The sequence below is a fragment of the Podarcis pityusensis genome (genome assembly GCF_964106645.2).
Source record: "Podarcis pityusensis genome assembly, chromosome: 13".
NCBI classification, from domain to species: domain Eukaryota; kingdom Metazoa; phylum Chordata; class Lepidosauria; order Squamata; family Lacertidae; genus Podarcis; species Podarcis pityusensis.
Genome location: NC_138038.1, coordinates 25,416,506 through 25,435,504, shown reverse-complemented (window position 1 = coordinate 25,435,504; position 18,999 = coordinate 25,416,506). Strand labels below are relative to the sequence as shown.

At 46.8% G+C, this 18,999-nt stretch overlaps 1 protein-coding gene across 2 annotated transcripts in view; it reads left to right on the top strand.

The window, feature by feature from the left end:
- RARA (retinoic acid receptor alpha) overlaps positions 1-18,999 on the top strand; it is a 187,675-nt gene that overhangs the window by 65,591 nt on the left and 103,085 nt on the right. For both annotated transcript variants that reach the window (XM_080978317.1, XM_080978316.1), the window contains one exon: positions 9,458-9,948. In XM_080978317.1, the coding sequence (XP_080834443.1) occupies positions 9,771-9,948 (178 nt within the window). In that variant the 5' untranslated portion in view covers positions 9,458-9,770. The remainder of the gene's footprint in view (positions 1-9,457; positions 9,949-18,999) is intronic.

Below are 18,999 nucleotides of genomic sequence, written 5' to 3'. Positions count from 1 at the left end.
GCAGGTGCCCGAGCCACTGTGTCATTCCCAGAAGAGACACATGGCTTGGGTGCACTGCAGGCCCCACATTAAGTGCCGCCCCCCCACAGTGTGGCGCCCAGCGCCCCCCTGCCCGCCTCTGCCCAGGATTTTCCATGACTGTCAGAAAGGTGTAATTGTGCTTTAGATTTGTGGTGCAGATGTGACTCGAATCCCAGATGCATGAGGCCCCCAGAGTCCTGCAAAAGAAAGAGAGGAGGAAACAGCTGCTGTTGGTGGTAGTAGTGGCACAAAGCGAGGAGCTGATATTGTGAGGGAAACGGATTCTCTGCATGTCAGATGTGCTCTCGTAATCATTGCAGTTCATCCAGGGTTCTGATTGCTGGCATTGGCCAAAAAAGTTCTGGGGCTTGGCGCCTGTGCTGCTTAAGTACCAAAAAGCGAGCCAAGTGGCTTCAGGTTGAGATTGATGGGCCTTGTGCGGTTCGAGTTTATATTTTTGCTCTGTGGCCCCAGACCCTAACTTCACCTGGGCTGGTTAATTCTGTCCTCCCATAGGCCATCTTATTAGCCTCTGATAAACACAGAATCCGGTGGATGTCATCCTTGGAACCAACCTCTCTGCTGGGTTATGAGGAGAAGTGAAACTGGGCAACGCTGGGAATCGAAATCAGCAACGGGGAAGTTGCGGGTGGGCACGCTCTGGTTGCAGGCCTGACAGGAAGTCCTTGGTTGGTGTTGTGTTTGGGGTGTGCCAGGGTGGGTGAGGGTGGCGGCTTGTTTGTCCGGCAGCTACTTTCAGGGCTCACAGGCCTAGGGTATGTTCTGATGTCCCAGTGAGGGGGGGTGTGTGTCTTAGAATTTACCCCTGCAGTTCTGAAGTGAACCTCTAACTTCCTGAGCACATGGTCTAGCTTTTACCCTAGTTATTACGAATGCTCCCAATATTTTTAGGCCAGATTTAAAAACAAAAAAATTATCCGCCTCCTAGCTTTTTAAAAGCCTTGCAGCTGAATCATAAACACACACTCTTGGAAGTCAGTCCTCGCTTGAGCTACAATCTCTGCTCTTTTAGTTCTCAGCATGGTGATTAATATAAACTCACTGTCGCCACCAGCGTCCCTCTTAAAACCTCCTCCCACCTTGCAGGCCTCTCCAGTCACATACTGTCTGCTTTCCTGCTCCTTGTAAGTGCCACTGTCCCTTGTCAGGCATAGAATCTGACTGTGGGCCAGGCAGCCAGACCAGCTGCACTCTTATTTACTTGAGGTTTATACTCTTTCATAGGTGCCAACTCCTTGGGGCCAAGGGGTCTTTAGTAAAGGTAAAGGGACCCCTGACCATTAGGTCCAGTCGTGGCCAACTCTGGGGTTGCAGCACTCGTCTCGCTTTATTGGCCGAGGGAGCCGGCATACAGCTTCTGGGTCATGTGGCCAGCATGACTAAGCCGCTTCTGGTGAACCAGAGCAGCGCACGGAAACGCTGTTTTACCTTCCCGCCGGAGCGGTACCTATTTATCTACTTGCACTGGTGTGCTTTTGAACTGCTAGGTTGGCAGGAGCAGGGACCAAGCAACGGGAGCTCACCCCGTCGCGGGGATTTGAACCACCGACCTTCTGATCGGCAAGTCCTAGGCTCTGTGGTTTAACCCACAGCGCCCCCCCAATATTTGAGGGTGCTGCCCCCTGCCCCCCCCAGTTGATGGGTATTGCATAATGGAGAAGGAGTCCTTTGGTATCCATGCAGCCTGAAAGTATCTAATAATTTCAAGTGTGCTGCTTTGAGTCTTTGTATGGTAGAAATCTAGTTATTGGGACACGCCCCCCTCCGGTTATCATAATAATATTGGCAATGTGCACCAAGTTACCTCATTTGGTGCCCATGTTCCAGTAGCCCCTGCAACGTAGAAAGATTCAAGGATTCCCCCGCTGGTCTCCCCTTGAGGAAAAAAGATTTTTAAAATTGCTGGTTGTTGAAGTCACTCTTAAACATTTTGGAACAGAGATGAGTGCAATATGAAACCAATATTTGCCAGACTGGGAAGTAAATACCAACGATTTTGTCTTTGTGTTTTAATTCCCCTTGCTAGGCCAACACCTGGGAACAAAAACACTGATTTCTCCTCCCCCCCCCCCTTCCCTTTTCTTCTTTCTTTTCTTCTTTCCTCTTTGGGCATACACAAACCCCACAAGTGAATTATTGCATCCTTCATGCTTGGCTGCAGCTCTGCTCCCATTCTAGTCTCTCATCCATTACCAGGGTGGCAAAAGACTTCCACAGATAGACCTAGGCATTAAGCAATCAAGCTATTGCCAGTAAGGGTGTGTGTATTTTTTTTTCAAGCAATACTTGCGAAAACACCAGATTTTCCACATGTAGATCTGTCAGCTCCCTGTAGATTTGCTGTCTGGAGGATAAAAGCAGGTGGAGGAACCCCCTAAAAAAACCGGTGTCAAATTGCTCGTCCCCACTGGGTTGCATCCGTAATTTTTCACCAAAATATTGGTTCCACCTGAATTCAAGGCCGTCGTTTCTAAGTTCTAATTTCTATCTGATTTCTGACCCTTTGGAAACCTGCCTGTTTTTACAAGCAGAGGTTGGATGGGCCATCTGTCATGGGTGCTTTCGTTGAGATTCCTACATTTCAGGGGGTTGAACTAGGTGGCCCTTGTTGGGGGGGGGTCCCTCCCTACTCTACAATTCTATGATTCTGCATATTTGGAACTTGACAAAAAAAGGGCACACACTTGGACCACAGGAGTAATCATTCCCACTAGGAAAGACTGATATAACTTGGGGCATGAACAGCCCTAGAAACACACAAGGTATGAGAGAAGGTGATTCTGACACAATTTAGGCAATAGCAAATGAGTCAGCCGCTCTGCCCTACTGAGGGCCTGAGCTTCCTGGCCACAAAGCTGCTTTCTGCCATATTTTTTTTGTGGAGAGTGCCAACAGGTACCTGATAAAGCCTTCAAACTTTACATATGACTCCCCTCTCCCACCTCTAAAACCATAGTAGTATGTCTGCAAGGGAAGTTTCCAAAGACTACGTAGGTATGACTCACCTGGAAACCACACACACAGCAATGGAGCATGGGCGAATGTCTGGTTCTGTGATTCCGTCCGCTTTCACTTGGTGATGGGCAAGTTGCTATTTCTTATGAGAGCAGAGGAAACCCGTGGGCAGTTTTCTGTAAAATTCTTAGAATCAGAAGGATGTGAGTCTTCAAATAGTGGCTGCTGTCTTGAAGGTAATACTACGCACTTACTTGCCTGTCTGTCTGCCCCTGCATACCCATGCCATTCATCATTTGTGGCATATGAATAGCCAGATAAAAAGGCAACCCACTCTCATCTCAGACCAGTTCACCAAAGCTTTCCTCACCAGCTTGTGCGGAGGAGACATTTCCTGCTCCTCGCAGGTGAGTATTTATTTAAAAGTCTGAGCCAAAGCATGGTAGAATGCCATGTAATGCAGATCCCAGCCTCATGGACTCATTCCTTCCCTGTGATGGCTCTGAGGTCTCTATAGACTCTTTTCTGACATTCTGCAAAGTCTTGTGCTTTGGGGAGGGAGGGAGAGAACAACTTAAATATTTTGCACACCAGTGTGAAACAAAAACGAGAGTCACTGCGTTTGCCAAAATGATTCCAACTGCATTATCTGGAGTTCCTGGGTTGAGAGGGACGTGTGGGTGTGGGTGTAAAAATGAAGAACTCCACTCCTCAGAAGTGTGAAAATCAAGGCACCCAGTAGCTCCCGGCACCTCAGAAAAATGAGCCCAACAGCTGGCATCTAGGTTGTGGGCAGAGGGCAGGAAGCAGGTTTTTCCTCCTCTTCAGAGGAACATAGAAAATGTTGTTAGCCTCTGCTGCATTCCTGCCCTAATCTGTAGGCAAGGGCACCTGTATGCATTGTGGGTACATTGCCTCAACACCAAGACACCACTCGTAGTTGGTTGCAACTGTGAAAACGTTGGGAGTTCCAGAGGGGTGCGAATATGATTTAATGTTTCCCCATTTTAGTCTGTTGCAGCAAAAACTGCAGAGTTTTGTGGAACCTTGAAGACAAATTTATTATGGCATAAGCTTCTGTGGACCAGAGTCTGCTTCATCAGATGCACGGAGTATTATTCTGGGATGGCAGGCACATATACACATGATGGAGGGGAGGAAGAGAGAGGTTGGGGAAGTGGAATGTAGACAATAGTTGGCATCCGTCTGTCTTGGGGGACAACAGAGGAGTGCACCTTTGGGGCTGAGGTCAAACTATTGGAAGGTTGTAGTGCCTGCTGTGGCTGTAGAAACCGATGCTGGAGAAACATGTTTTGTTGCAGCTGGGGCAGATGAAGGTGTCCAGTTGTGCTGTTGCAGATGCACCATGGCATTTCTTTTCTCTGCGCCACAACTTAAATATATGTAAAATGATTACCACCCACAAGTCAGTGCTGATGGTATCGCAAACCCTCCTGGCATTGGTGAGAAATGGGGGCATTTATTTGGGGACCTGCGCCTTTGCCAGGGTCCTAGGACAACGTCTTCGTCCTCGCTCAAGAATTGTGGGGTGTGGATATTTATTTATCCAGAACATCTATAGACACATGCCACACGAACCTGCATGTGTTAAAGCATTCTTTGTGGCAGTTCTGACCACCCAGGCAGCCGGAAGTATGGCCACACTGTGCAACAATGGCGGAGAACCTGTGGCCCTCCAGCAGCTGTTGGGCTCCAGCTCTCACCACCCCTGCCCATGGTGCCATGCTGGCTGGGAGCTGCAGTCACAACAGCTCCTCGAGAGCTAATGGCTGCCTGCTTCTGACCTGCAACCACATGGAAGCCAAAGGGAGCAGTGATGGTGGAGTAGCAATGTCAGGCTTACTGCTTGGGCAGAGGCCGCAGGCTGGTTGTCCATGCCATTTGAGCTGGCACAGGGAAAGGTTTTTTAATTAAGCGGCTACCAGCATGTGGAATGGGGCTGTGCATTTCCAGCTTCTCATAGGCCTCGTGCCAATATCAACAACTTCATAGTGTGTCCCAGGAGCAGCAGTTTGGGAGTGGTGTATGCATGCATGCAGTATTTTGAGAGGAATGGTAAAAATATCTTAGGACAATTCATGATTAGGGAAGAGGGGAATATGCCCCCTCCCCCAGTGGTTGCTTCTATGGCATTGTGCCCCAACGAAGCGTCTTTGCAATTACTTGGGCCCTGTTGGGGTGTCTCCTTTCTTCCAGATTGGCCTGCAATCCGCTTTCTAGTGCCAGGCGAAAGACACACTGCAGCCAACTCTCCTGCTTGGCCAAAGGGAGGAAAAGCCTGTCTTGCAGCAGCCCTCCTGCCCCAGGCCAAAATGTAAACCTTTGACGCCCTGGGAAAGGGGAGAGTTACTCTTATGGAAACAGTTCTTGTCATTTCCAATGTGTGATCCAACCCCATCCCCCTTTAACTGGGAGTAGAATCCTACACACCCCTTGGAACTTCTTCATTCACCTAATGAATGATTTAAAAATTTTTTCCACCAACTCTTCTGCAAAATGTTTAATTTCTCCCTTCCTTTTATAGACATAAAAGTGTAAGGCTGTTGTCATGCTGCAGTTTGTGTGGCTGCCAATAGGGGGCCACACCAACTCCAGCGCAACAACAGAATGGCAGGCACGTAAGCAAGCAAGCAAACAAGCGGGGAGGGGGGTAGACTGCCCAAGCAAGCTGCTCACCAGAAGGGGAAGCACTTCGGAGGAGCTGTGGGAATAAGTGAAGGGGGTGGGTGAAGTGTAAAGGGAGTCAAGTATAAACGGAGGAGGGGTTGGCAAAGGGGTAGATAGGTAGGTGTGGTTGGCAAATAGAGGGAGCAGAGGTGGCAACCCCTAGCTTACGATGGCATTGGGACACTTACAAACGATCTCACTTTCAATACGGTCCGTGCCTGCGCAGGTTTTGGGACCGGTGCGATACTTCATTTTCAATCAGTGCATGTCCTGTAATTTCCTGCTGGAGCCTTGTAACTTTTTATACCACAGGTGTTTCGGTTTCTTTTTTCCCTCCCACTTTTATTGCGCTGTAACGCAAGAACGCCCCTCCAGACAGCAATAATGTAGTAATACTGAGAAAGCATCGTGGAAGAATTAAGAAAGTTGAACCCAGTCTTAATCCACCTGTAATCCACTCTTGCTGTGTCAGTGACATGTTGCAAAAGACACTCAAATAAAAAACCCAGACTGGAATGTCCCTTGGTGGGTGAATTTTGTTTTTTGTTTAGTTAATTTTTAATTGAGATTTTTCAACATACAGTTAAAGCTGAACTAATCTAAAGAGAGAGAAGAAACAAACCAATAAAATTAAGGAAATGAAGCAAAGAGAGAAAGACAGAGAGACTGTGTATATACAGTGGTACCTTGGTTCTCGAACTTAATCCATTCCGGGAGTTCGTTCGACTCCCGAAACGGTTTGAAAACCAAGGCGCAGCTTCCGATTGGCTGCAGGAGCTTCCTGCACTCAATCGGAAGCTGCGTCAGACATTCGGCTTCTGAAAAACGTTTGCAAACCGCAAACACTTCCAGGTGTTCCCACACACTTCCAGGTGTGCTGCGTTTGGGAGCCGATTTGTTTGGGAACCAAGCTGTTTGAGTACCATGGTGATGCCAAAATCTCTATCACAATTATATCTTAACCCTTATTCCACACACCGAAGAGTAAACCCTCCCGCTCTCACCTGGGAGCTTCCCCCTCTTCCCTCAGCCCCATCCCTGAGGGAGCCCCTCTGGCCTGCCACTCATGCAAATTTCTCCATCCTCTGCCCTTCACCTGCCTGTGTGTATCTTCATTTATCCCCAAATATCAATCTTCAAAAACCAAAACATACATGTAAATAGAGTTAACAGAGAGCTAGCGTTAAAAGTCACAGAAAAAGCAAGATTGGGAGAGAAACAGAATTAAAAAGTCAGCCTTGCGATTCTCTTTCTGCTAATTATGTACATAACAATTATTCAAAATATTTAAAGTACGCACTCCAGAGGGAGATTTTAGCTGGATTAATAAATGTCCTTAGTGGGCAAATTTGTGTTGGGGTTGTAATTGGGACCATGCAGACGGTGTGAGGTGTGGCTGCCTCTAGCAGAGCTCTTTTGGTACAGCAGAGTTGGGAACAGGGCAAGCCCCAGATCCATGGGGCCACAGTCTGTTGGGAACTTCTCCTGCATAAGCACCGTTGACATTAACGGGAGCCGTGCAAGATCTCCTGTTTGTTTCAGTGGATCCTGAGAAGGAGAACTTCCCAGCGGGGCATGCTAAAAATGAATGGCAAGTATGCCTACTGGAAACGACGGGAGCTATCGGGAAGGCCCGTTGCAACAAACATGGCAACTGCAAATACCCATTGATATGATGGGTCTTGATTGAAATAAAGGCAAGCTTTAAATAAACCAAGGAATTGATCGCTTTCCCGGTATGTGGTGCGTTGCCATTTCATATTTTCTGCCTCTGGCACCAGAATGTTGTGGTCCTGCCCCGATGGGGTGTGTGTATATACATAAGAAAATATTAAGTGTGCAGCAGCATGATAGAGTACGGCTAAGGCAGAGAGGACCCCCCCCCTTCTATTCAAAGTCTTCCATAGGAATCGGCTTCCTCCATCTGCTTCCTTGGGGAGGGGGGGAAGGTAGGAGACCTTTTATTTTGTTTTTCATTAATCAGCATTTCCCTTAGTGGTCTGCACTCCATTCTCTCCCCCCCCCTTTTCCCGGTGATTTATGGTTCGGCAGGGGCAGCAGGTAGCCAAACCTCCCGACCTCCAACTCATTTGTCTGGAGGGGCTGGGCCACCTGTCACCTCCTGTCAAGGGAGAGCAATAAATGGTCTCCCGTGGTAATTACCCACGGAGGGGAGGGGTGGAGATTGGGTGGTGGTGGTAGCCGGGGCTGGCTGGGCGGCGGAGACCAAGGAGGAACGGCACCCAAGCTTTGGGGTGCTGGAAGAGAGTCGTTTGTGTGTGGTGCCCAAGACCAGGGTGCAAAGATCTCTGCCCTCTTCTGGAATTCCCTCTCAGATTTGGCCAGAGCTGTGGTCCTGTGGCTCTTCTGCACCCCCTCCCCATTCCACCTGTCCCCTCTTGGATGGAATGACAGAATGAAATGGGTCTTCTTTCTCCTGGCGTGTTTGTGAGGTGGCCTTGCTTCTGCAGACGTTGTCGGAGGGGAAGTTCCTGCCTGGGCGGAACAGCAGAGTATAGGAGGACATGGTGACGTTTGCTCACCGAAACTCTCCTCTCAGTGCCAGTTTACAGTGCGTTGTCTAACACTTATCTTTCTCAGTCCTATAGAATCCAGTGAGGGTAGGCTGCTGCCATGTAAAGTCAACGGCAGCACGTGTATTGAGGGAGAGTGTGTGATTATTATTCTGGATCAAGACAGAGGAAAAGCACATCAGAGCAAAGAGATACCAGAAAGGCAAATCTGATGTATCAACAAAAATAGCAGTGGGGCTTAAATTAGACTTAAACACTTGGGCCCCTTAAATTTTATTTATTTTGCACTTAGTGGCATAAGGGGTGTGTGTATAGGAACACCAGAAGCTATCTTTTACTGAGTCACACCAGTCAATTGCTCAATATTGTCCACACTGACAGCCTCGTGTGTGTGTCACCCCAAATATTTCTACAAGTAAGGTAACATAGGGTCTATTTTATAGAATCATAGAATTCGAAGAGGCTCTGTTATGGTTCGTGCCTCAAGTCCTATCTATCTATCTATCTATCTATCTATCTATCTATCTATCTATCCTTAAAGTTTTTAGAAACAAATTCACATGTGTTGTCTTAATTAAAATGCACGGATTAACTATGTTTGCCAGACAACATCTGAACCAATGTAGCATCTTAACAGCAGCTAATCATGAAGGCCGTGTACTGCCTCCAGTATTGGGGAAGACAGTTGGGAGGGCTACAGCACTCATACCCTGCTTGGGGGCTGATGGGCCACTGTGGGGTCAGGATGCTGTCCAAGATGGGTCTTTGGATCGGATACCTTCTAAATCATGATGAACTGCAACTCCCATCAGTCCCAATCAGCATTGGGATAGTGGTTAGGCCGGGTGATGGCAGCTTTGGTCCAGCAGGTATCTAGAGGGCTTCAGAATCTGATCTACAGGGAAATGCAATTCAAGATACTTAGAATTGGGTTGAAGTAAAGCAAGAAGGTGATCCCTTGCTGGTGCAAAAAGGGGGGGGGGGGTTCTGGGGGACCATTTCTTCATAATTGCCAGAGGTTCCTGCCAGTGTGGCGCAATGGGTAGAATGTTGGCCTGGGAGAGCAGGGTTCAAATCCCCACACGGCCATGAAGCTGACCTTGGGCCAGTCACCGTCTCTCAGCCTAGCCTACCTCACAAGGTTCTTGTGGAGGAAAAGGTGGTTCGTAAATGTAATAAACACGAACATACATGCAACGCCTGTGCCTTGCTCACTTTTCACCCTTCTGTGTTTACAGCTCCGGCTCTGACTTGGGAGTGGACCTGTTTGCCGTCCCCTACATGCCCGCTTTGGAGGGCCTGACTCAGGAGGGAACTGCAGGAGATCACCTTTGAAGCCTCGGCGCTTGCTCCTTCTTGCCTGAGCAGTCAACCCGCGGACGGAACGTGCTGCGTGCCCCTGCCTGGCCCCTTGGAAAGGGGAGGCTGCATTGACGCCGAGTTGAGTCGTTGGCGGTCCTGGATGAATAAGGCTTCGATGGCGATTGCTCCCTACTCAGCCCCTATGTGAATCCCTTTGCCCGAGGATCAGGCCTGCGGAGTGTATTAGCCATGGCGAGCAACAGCAGCTCCTGCTCCACGCCGGGGAGCGGGCATCTCAACAGCTACCCAGTCCCACACTATGCATTCTTCTTTCCACACATGATTGGGGGCCTTTCGCCTCCAGGAGCTCTGCCAGGGATGCAACACCAGCTGCCGGTCAGCGGGTACAGCACGCCATCACCAGCCAGTAAGTACCCTACGGTCAAGAGTCAGGGGCTGGTGGGCGCTGTATGTGCAATGTGTGAGAGAGATGGATTCACTTGGCGCAAAGGCAACAGGTTTAGAGCAGCGGGGGCCAGTTTTGAAAGCTGCCACGCTGCATTTTGCAGAATGCACCTTTCTTTCCCTCTCTTAGTTTGGGGGGGGGTTTGGGGAAAAGCTGGCTCTGTGAGTTTTCTAGGAGGGACAGCTTTAATTTTGGGGTGGGGGTGGCGAAGTAAGCTTATGCCACACTTGCGTCACCAACATGTGCACACATGGGCTGTGCATGCAGAAGGTTCCAGGTTCAATTCGCCTGCATCTCCAGGCAAGATTGACAGGTGTCAGGGTGATGTGAGAAGAGCTGCTGGACACCCTGGCGCATTGCTGCCATTCAGAGTAGGGCAATACTAGCTTAGATGGGCAAATAGTCTGACCGATATAAAGCAGTGAAACTTTGCACTCTCTGGCCTCCAGAGCACTTTTGCTACTTTTTTTTTTAATTGTTCATGATTCTGGGGTGAGTGCAGTGTGGGGAAGACAACCAAGAGTGGATCTGTAGCTGAAGAAACGTGTGTTTCTTTAAAACTTTTCTAAAAAGAAGTGGATAGCCCACATGGCATGTTAGGAGAGAGGCAAGATCAATTCCAGTATTCAACTTACCGGAATGTCGGTCTTCGCAAGGGGAGCCAGTGTGCTGCCCTCCAAACGTTGCGGACTACAACTCCCATCGTCCCTGATCATTGGCAATGCTGGCCAGGTTTGATGGAAGTTGTAGTTCTCTATATTTGGAAGGCTAGAAGTCTATAGTGCAGGTTACGAAACAGAGTGCGTGCTGTGTCTTATCTTAAACACTTATTTTTACTCTTCGTAGAATGGTCTCTTCTTGGCCATTTCTTTTGGGTGGTTGTAGCGTTCTTCCCCTTCATCCAGAGACCCTGTGAAGCTGTGTCTTGAGGCTGCCAGGCCTCTACTAAATTTGGCATGAAAACATAACGCAAAGTTTTTGAAGCTTGGCGCACTTTCTAGCTTTTGACAAGAGAACGCTTAACATTTTGGAGTTCTAATCTCTCTCTCTCCCCCCCCCCCCCCGCTTTAATGTTTACCTAAAAATTGAGATTATAACAGTTGAGCTGTTTCAACATTCGGAAATTAAATAACAGCAAACTTTGCCAACTTGTCCATAAAATCCACAGTCATGTGACTTGACACACGCCCAGGCTCTTCTAACACGTTCAGGAATTTTTTATTTTGACTGTGAAGCGTGTTTGATACTCCATTAAGTTTTGAAAACAAGGTTCTTTGGGCTTCTATCCAAGTTTCAGCACCGAGATACAATAATTGATGTATTATATGCATATGAATATTTGGGCAGGCATCCCTGCTAAACATCTCGACACTCCCATGATTACATATCTATTTATTACATTTTGCACCCCACCTTTCATCCAAGGAATGCGAACTGATGTTGTGAACTGACAATAATCCTTCCAGGTAGGTTAGACTGAGAGTCAGTGACTTGCCAAGTGAGCTTCAGAGCTGAGAGAGGATTTGACCTTGGGTTCCTCTACCTAAACCAGTGGTGGTCTGTGGATCCTGGGGGGGAGGGTCTCTGTAACCCACCCAGAGGGTTCTGTGGCACATACCCATCAACTGTATGGGACATCTCATTTTGGAGGCACTCCAAAATGTGTAAGATCGTGGTGTCCAAAAACGTGGTTTTTGGGGTGCCGTGGTCTCTTGCAGGTCACATGACTTGCACGGGATGCTTGTCCAAAAGGACCCGTCATCAACTGTTGCACAACAACTAGACGCTTTCAAAATGGTTTCCCCCTGTACGTAAGTGAAAGAAAGCCAAATTTGAATTTGTTGTCGTCGTTCTCCACTCTTAGATACTGCTTTCTCCTGGGCTACATATGGAATCCCGAAAACCTGCTACCTTTTATATGGTTTTTCTTTTAAAAACAACAACAAATTCAAACTACTGCACAAAGATAATCCCAAGATCCATACCAAGGCAAACTCCGTTCTGAGATCAGTAAATATTGTGCTTGGTAAGGACCCCCCCCCCCCCCCAATATTCACTTTCTGGTTGCAGAACTCATACTGTTGAGAGTCATGGAGACAGTAAAAGACATGCAGACTTGGAAGCCCTGTTTACCGACTCCTGGAAATCTTGCTCAAGGATGCATGCATCCTGTCTCCAGTGCCTTAAATTTCAAGTGGCATTGTTTCTGTCTCCTATCTTCTGAAGCCCTTAAAACTTAACGCTGAATTTCTTGGGAGACGCTGGTTGCTCCTCTCAATACCAGGCCTCTCACCTGTGCAGTAAAATTATGGAATACACCTCAGAAAAGGGGTGCAGAGCAGGCTTGAGCTCTCCTAGATTGGCTTTGTGGGGTGATAGTGCTGTCAACCCCACCCCGGGACAACCAGGTGAAATGCGCTTGCTTTCTATGTCCTCGCAATTGACTGCACCATCTTGCTTGCTGTGTGTTAGACACAGTGCTTTCCTGCGGAAGGAGGAGTTGGGGTGATCTGAGCAAAAGTGTGGAGGGAGATGGAGATGGAAATGAGGTCGAGAGTGAAGTCTTGAACTTCAGATTCGTTTACCATTCTATAATATTAACAAACGGTGTCTTTTTCAATCTATTTTTTTTTTATATATAAAAAAGATCCCTTTAAAATTTAGCTTTTCATTTAATGTTGGGTTGCCTAGCAGGTTCTGTGCTCTTGCGCCCAATTCAAGGCTGACAACTTAATCCTCAAATCGCTATCCTTGAACACGGAAAACTCAAGTCAGCCCTACAAAAACGTTGGAACTGTGAAAATATTTCTGCTCTCTGCGTAATTGCTTCCTTCTGTCTGATTGCTGTTTTTCCTTGTCTTGTTTCCCACCCACCCCCCAACTTGTCCCTATAACCATCAGAACTAGAAACTTAGATCTCATGCAAGTGTCATGGGAATTATATATATTGTGTGCCCCTGAGCTCTACACCTGTTTTTCTTAACATGGCCAAACGCCCAGTAGACTAGCACCTCCCTCTCCCTCCCTCCAATCCAAATAGGAGGTAATAGATTTCTTTGGGGTCCTGCCATGAAGACTTGTGAATAACTGAGCTTTGAGGTATCCTTGCGCGCAGCATGTGGGTTGAAGACTACTAACAAAACATCTCTTCCCTTCAGTATGATGGTGCACCCACTGAACCTCCCCACCCACCCCTTCCAGCCTCCCAGATTTTGGCACATGCTGCATCTCTCTCAATATAACCGGTGATGCAACTTGGGAGAAGCTGTAGAGCCGGAGGGCAAGGAACATCGTTTTGCAACTAGGCAGGAAATTAAAAAAAACAGGAGTTGAGTGAGCTGCTGCTTTGCCAGCAAATCAAGAGGCAATGAAGGAGCCCCCCAGTCTTTATATGCTTTGAGGCAGCTCCTGAGCTCTGCTTTTGACTCTTGTATATTTCCATATTTGTTCTAACAAATATTGTGTGGTTCAAACAATGCAGCGGTTCCCTAGAATTCCTTTGATTGGGGAATCGCTACTCTTAGCATCTTGGATGAAGAAAATGCTTCTAATCCAAAACGTTTCTGAAGAAGAAAAGTGTGGATATTTAGCCAATAATTGAAGCCATTTTTGTTTGTGTTTTGGAGGGGTGGGGTTTAGTGCTCCACAAGGTTCTCTGAAATTTTCTGTGATCCTTCCAAGTCCTTGGACCCATTTCCTTGTACATTTGTTGCTCCCAAACTCATTTTTAGTATTAGTAAACTAAAAAAAGTATTGTACAGCACAAGACTTTATGTTGTTTCTTGTTCATCCTCATAGCAAACCTGTGAATGGGAGGAGACAGTAGTGGTTCCAATTTACAGATGGAGAAAGATTACGTGCCCAGTGCCACTGCAGGTTTATAGGAGAGGCTGATGTTTGTGTCCCCAACAATCCATTTTTCAATCTAAGAGTATATACAGGGAGGTTGTGAATAACCTTAGCTACAAAACACTGCAGATTTTGCAGGAAGGAAAGCAGAATCTTGAAACCTGTAAACTTTATAAGTTTTTTTTTATTTGCTTACTTTAAATACTCTCTGCTACTCATTATGGGATGGAGCAAGGAACTACGGTATGTGGGATATTGAATTTCAAACTCCTGGTGCATGGAAATCTTGCTCAGCTGTCCCCCCCCCCAAAAAAAAAAGTGTTACCAGGCATCACCTACACCTTTCCAAGCTTATCTTTGCTGTCTTAGGGACTAGAAACATCTATTTTTAAAAAGAAAAAGCTGTCGTCATTAGGAGTGAAACTTCATGTTTTTGCAGACACTAGGCTTTAAAAAAAGCCAACCACAACTTTCTAAGCAGTATAAAGTTCAAGGCAAGCTTTGTATGGTTGATTTCCTCTGGAGGGGAGCCAGGATGTACTGTGTGCACGTTTGGTGTTCTTGTAAAAATGTTGATTGCAGGCTACGAAGGAATCTTAAGGATGTACCCAATGCAGAATTGTTGCAAGCCAAGCATCCTACAATCTCAGAGCAAACTTCGCTTGTTTCTTTCAAGCTCTGCAAGCCAGTTGTCCTTATTTTTAAATACTACTATTTTAATCAATATTTTAAGTATGTATTTATTTAAAGCACTTTAAATACTGCCATTAAATTATAAATTTCCAGGGCGGTTTATAATAGATCTTCTAAGACACAATAGAACATCAATCAATATACCGTCCATCAACAGTAAAACAGTGTCAGCAAAATAAGAGATTCATCAGAGGTTGACAGCAGGGGGGAGTGAAATGGTCTTTCCTGTATCTAGCTTGAGCTTTGTTTACATTGGCAGGAGTCTTCCCCAGCCCTAGCCAGGGGTGCTACGGATTAAACCTGTGTATCTTTTGCAAGCAACTGCAGTCGCTGCAACCTGCTGCCTTAAAGACATTAAAGATTGGAAGCCAGCTGAACATTCCTAGGGGGACAGTTCAACAAGGGGTCCCACCGCAACTGCAAAATCCCTCTTCCCCCACTCCTCTCCACCTCAGTTGAGACAGCAGAGGTACCTGGAGGAGGACCTCTCAGGAACAACTTGGTGTCTGCACAGCTTATTCCATATGGCTAGACAAGACATATTATGGCAAGGGTATTTTAGCATCCTTGTAGAAATTAGCCTCCTTGTTTGTTGACTCTAAGGCCAGCCAATATTCTGCCTGCAATATGGGGATGACGCTTCCCTTCCTTTATAAGGTTGCTGCAAGGATTTACTGACTAACTAATGCAGTTGACATGTTTTGAACATTTAAATTACTATATATAAATGGTAAGAATTCAGTTGTGGTGTTGACGTGTGTTTGGAGCGTACTGTCTGCTTTGGAGACTGAGGCTTATATATTGCAGTGATCCTGGGCATGTATAAGAAAACTCTGCATGTCTTCTGCATGCAAACCCACCCATCTTGTGCATACCCCTTTGTGGCATCCCCAGTAGGGGGGTTAGGGTTTTTTTGCTCCTAACACAGTTTTCACCCCAAAGCTCTATGCTTTTACTCTTCCCCAGTGGGTCATTCATGTTTGTCAGAGGAAAAGATAAAAGGGTGCGCTTGGGGACATTGTGGGGGTGGCAGGCTACATATTCCTTGTGAACCCCACCAGGAAGAATAAAAGGAGACATCCAGTGTTAATCATGCTTATTGTAGGGGCACATCAGCATCTCTATGCTGAATAGTACCAGCCAACAGCTTTTGCCCCTGGAAATCTGCATTTCCCAGAGGAGCACAGGCCCGCTTCATTTTAGAGCTAGGAAGGGAAGTGTGCTTTGGCATATGTCTTGCTTATGGATTTTGGGGGGTCCTTTATTATCTGTGTCCATGGCAGCAAGTGGTGCAGCATTAAAACTGCCAACACATTCACAAAGCTAAGCAGGGTCTGGTATGGTTTCAAATTTGATGGGGAACCTCGTGTTGAGATTCCTGCGTTGCAGGGGGTGGGATGAGATGACCCTCTGGATCCCTTCCAACTCTACAGTTCTATGAAGAAGCTGTATCTCTTGCTGGTCGTTTATTTTCTCTCCCCTTCCTGTTGTTGTTGGGTTGGTGTTGGCGTTGTGTTTTGCTATGCCCTGTGGGGTGAGAGGCCCAAATGGCATATCTCCCTGTTCTACAGGATGGGAAGCATGGAGGAGCCTGTATTTTGGATAACCTTGGAAGAATAGCTTGAATAGAATCCATCCCTCCTCCTCCTCCTCCTCCTCCTCCTCCTCCTCCTCTTCTAATTCTCCTCCTCCTCCTCCCCCTCCTCCCCCCACCTCCTTTTTAACATTTCTCTTTCATTCCCTCTTATTTTTCTCTATCTACTCCCCTCTCCACTTTCCAGGCAAGAGAGCCCTTTTTATAAATAACTTGAATAACAGGAAACAAAGGTTTAAAAGGAATAAACAAACCTCTTGACATATGCTGAGGCCAAGGAGGCGCAGTTTGGGAGGGGGTGTTTGGTGGGGGCTGCATAGTTCAAGTGAGAGCCTGTGTTGATCACTCACCTCTGTTGCCCTCTGTTTGAGGGTCAAGATCCTTTGGTTCTGTTTCAGCAATTTGCGTGTAGAGTTGGGAAGGCGAGTAGGATAAGGAGCTGAGTCTCCTAGGTTTCACTTCTCCTCATCCATGGGTGCTTTTTCTGTTTTTGATGTTGAATTTTAGTCTGTCCAGTTTGCGGATGGAGTAAGATTTCAGGTCTGCTCGACGAGGTATGGGACCAAGAAAATTAGTGTGTTTGTGTTTTTGTGTATGTTTAAAAACTCAGCTTTCGGTTAAGTGTTTTGTTTCAAGCACAAGTGCAATTGAAAAATAAACAAAGGCACTGACAAAATAGCCTTGATGACAGTAATAGAGTTTAAAACGTTGAAACTAAAAGCAAAATAATCGTCAGGACAACATCCATGTCAAACCGTATACATTAAAGCAAACTGTAGACCCAGATTGATTTAGTTAACGGAACAGCAAGCACATGGACCAAGAAGGCCAAATCTCAAAATTGGTTAAAGTGCTATATCAAAAAAACAAAAACAAAAAACCCCTTCTAAATGCAGGTTCTCTGCTTTCCAGGTTGCTACCTATAAAGACCTCTGGCATGGTCAATAAAGAAGTGAATTCACATTCCGTTTTTTAAGTGCATCCCTATGATATTTAAGCATGCACTTGAAAACGTAAAGTGTGACTGTCAAGTGTGGATAAATGTGGGTTTTCAAAACCTCATGTGTTATGTGCATTCTCTTCTTGAGGAAATGCAGCCAGCACTTAAATCTCTGTTGACTGAATCTAGAATTTGGGTTTCTATTCATTCTGTGGGAAGTGCTACGTTCTTCAAACCTCATCCACAAGTCTGCTTGCCCTGCCTCAGGGAAACCCAGTGTTTACCACTGAATTGGTTCAAATGTCATTCAGGTTTTCTCCAGTTTAATGTTTGCTCTGATTTAGCAAGAAGGAGCGGGTTTTCCAGAGAGGGAGGATGGCAGGGCAAAGGCAAAACCGCTCGGGCAGATGGCTAGAAAGCACAGGGCAAGTGGAAGGCTGCCCTGACCCTGCTTTCTAGGCACAGGAGAAGCGGAAAGAGCCCTTTCTTGGTAACAGCTGATACTTAAACCCATTTGCTCTGGTATGAGATATGGAAGCTAGTCACTTCTCAGTTCTCTTGGCCGTCTGCTTCCCTATCGCCCACCTTAGTTTGGACTTTATAGTAGAAGCTGCAGACCTACCAAGAAGCTTCTAGGACTGCATCCAAGGGAGAGCCATGTTCAATGAATGAGGAGGCCCAGAGTGGGTGGGTGTGAAATATATTGGCTGATGTGGGTACCCCTAAGTTGGACTGCCTGGGACTTGCGCCATTGGATCTGGGACTCCTGCTGATTCCCAGGGGTTATTCCGTCCTGTGTGCAGCCAGACGCCTTGAGAACATGAGCTTCTGTATGTTCTAGGGCTTGGCACTGAACTTTGATGTATCCTGGCTGTGGCTGATTTTGAGATTTTTTTTTTTTTTTTACAAAGGGATAGTGCCTTAATCTGCATATTCTCATTAGAACACATTGCATAGAATTCATGTAGTGCTGGTTCTCAAGTACAATGTGCAACAAACAGGCAAGGGCTCAGATTCTGGAGGACTGTTGAAGCTGCATTAGCCTGTAAGCACTAAATAGCCTCAGGAATTCAGTGCATAACTTTGGGGAAACAGTGCTTAAATTAAGTCTAGTGTGCTGCAGAAGGCCACGATTCACATGCTTCCTAGCTGCTCCCTTTCACCCCGCAAATGCCATTAGACTCCCCTCCTCCCAGCCTGGAATCTCAGGTCAGGGAATTCTCTCTGAATCCTGGCTCCCTGCCCTTCTCTCCACCTACTTGCCTGCTCTGTCTAGCACATTCTTAGCATTTGCTCAGTGGGGCAAAGTTCACCCACCTCAGCTTTCCCAGAGCTGACAAGACTGGTTCCTTTTGCCTCAAGGCTCCAAGTTGCGCTGGCATGGTGCCCACTTCTTCTGGGGCCCAAGATGTACTTGGGGGTGTTTTCGCATGTGCAGTTTCACAACCGAGAGGTTGCACAAATTAACATCTTTTGCCCTGGAAATAGCAATGACTGGTTTAACTAGGTGACATGAAGACACTTTGCACTTGCTCAGAGGCTCTGCTTTCCATCTCAATCCCCATCATCACTGAGATCCAGCTCCAAGGGCCTTCTGGCAGTTCCCTCATTGCAAGTACAGTAGTACCTCCAGTTATGTAACCCTCTGGTTACATAAACTTCAGGATGCGAAAGCAGCAAACCCGGAAGTATTTGACCGGGTTTCACTGCGCGTGCATGCGCAGAAGCGGTCCTCAGGTTGCGGAAACCTCGGGATCCAACCGGACCTCCGGAACGGATTCCGTCCGCAACCCATGGTACCACTGTAGTGAGGTTATAGGGAAGCTTTTAGTGTTTAATGCTTTATGTTTTTATATATGCTGGAAGCCATCCAGAATGGCTGAGGCAACCTAGTCAGATGGACAGGGTATAAATAATCAAACTGTTGTTGTTGTTG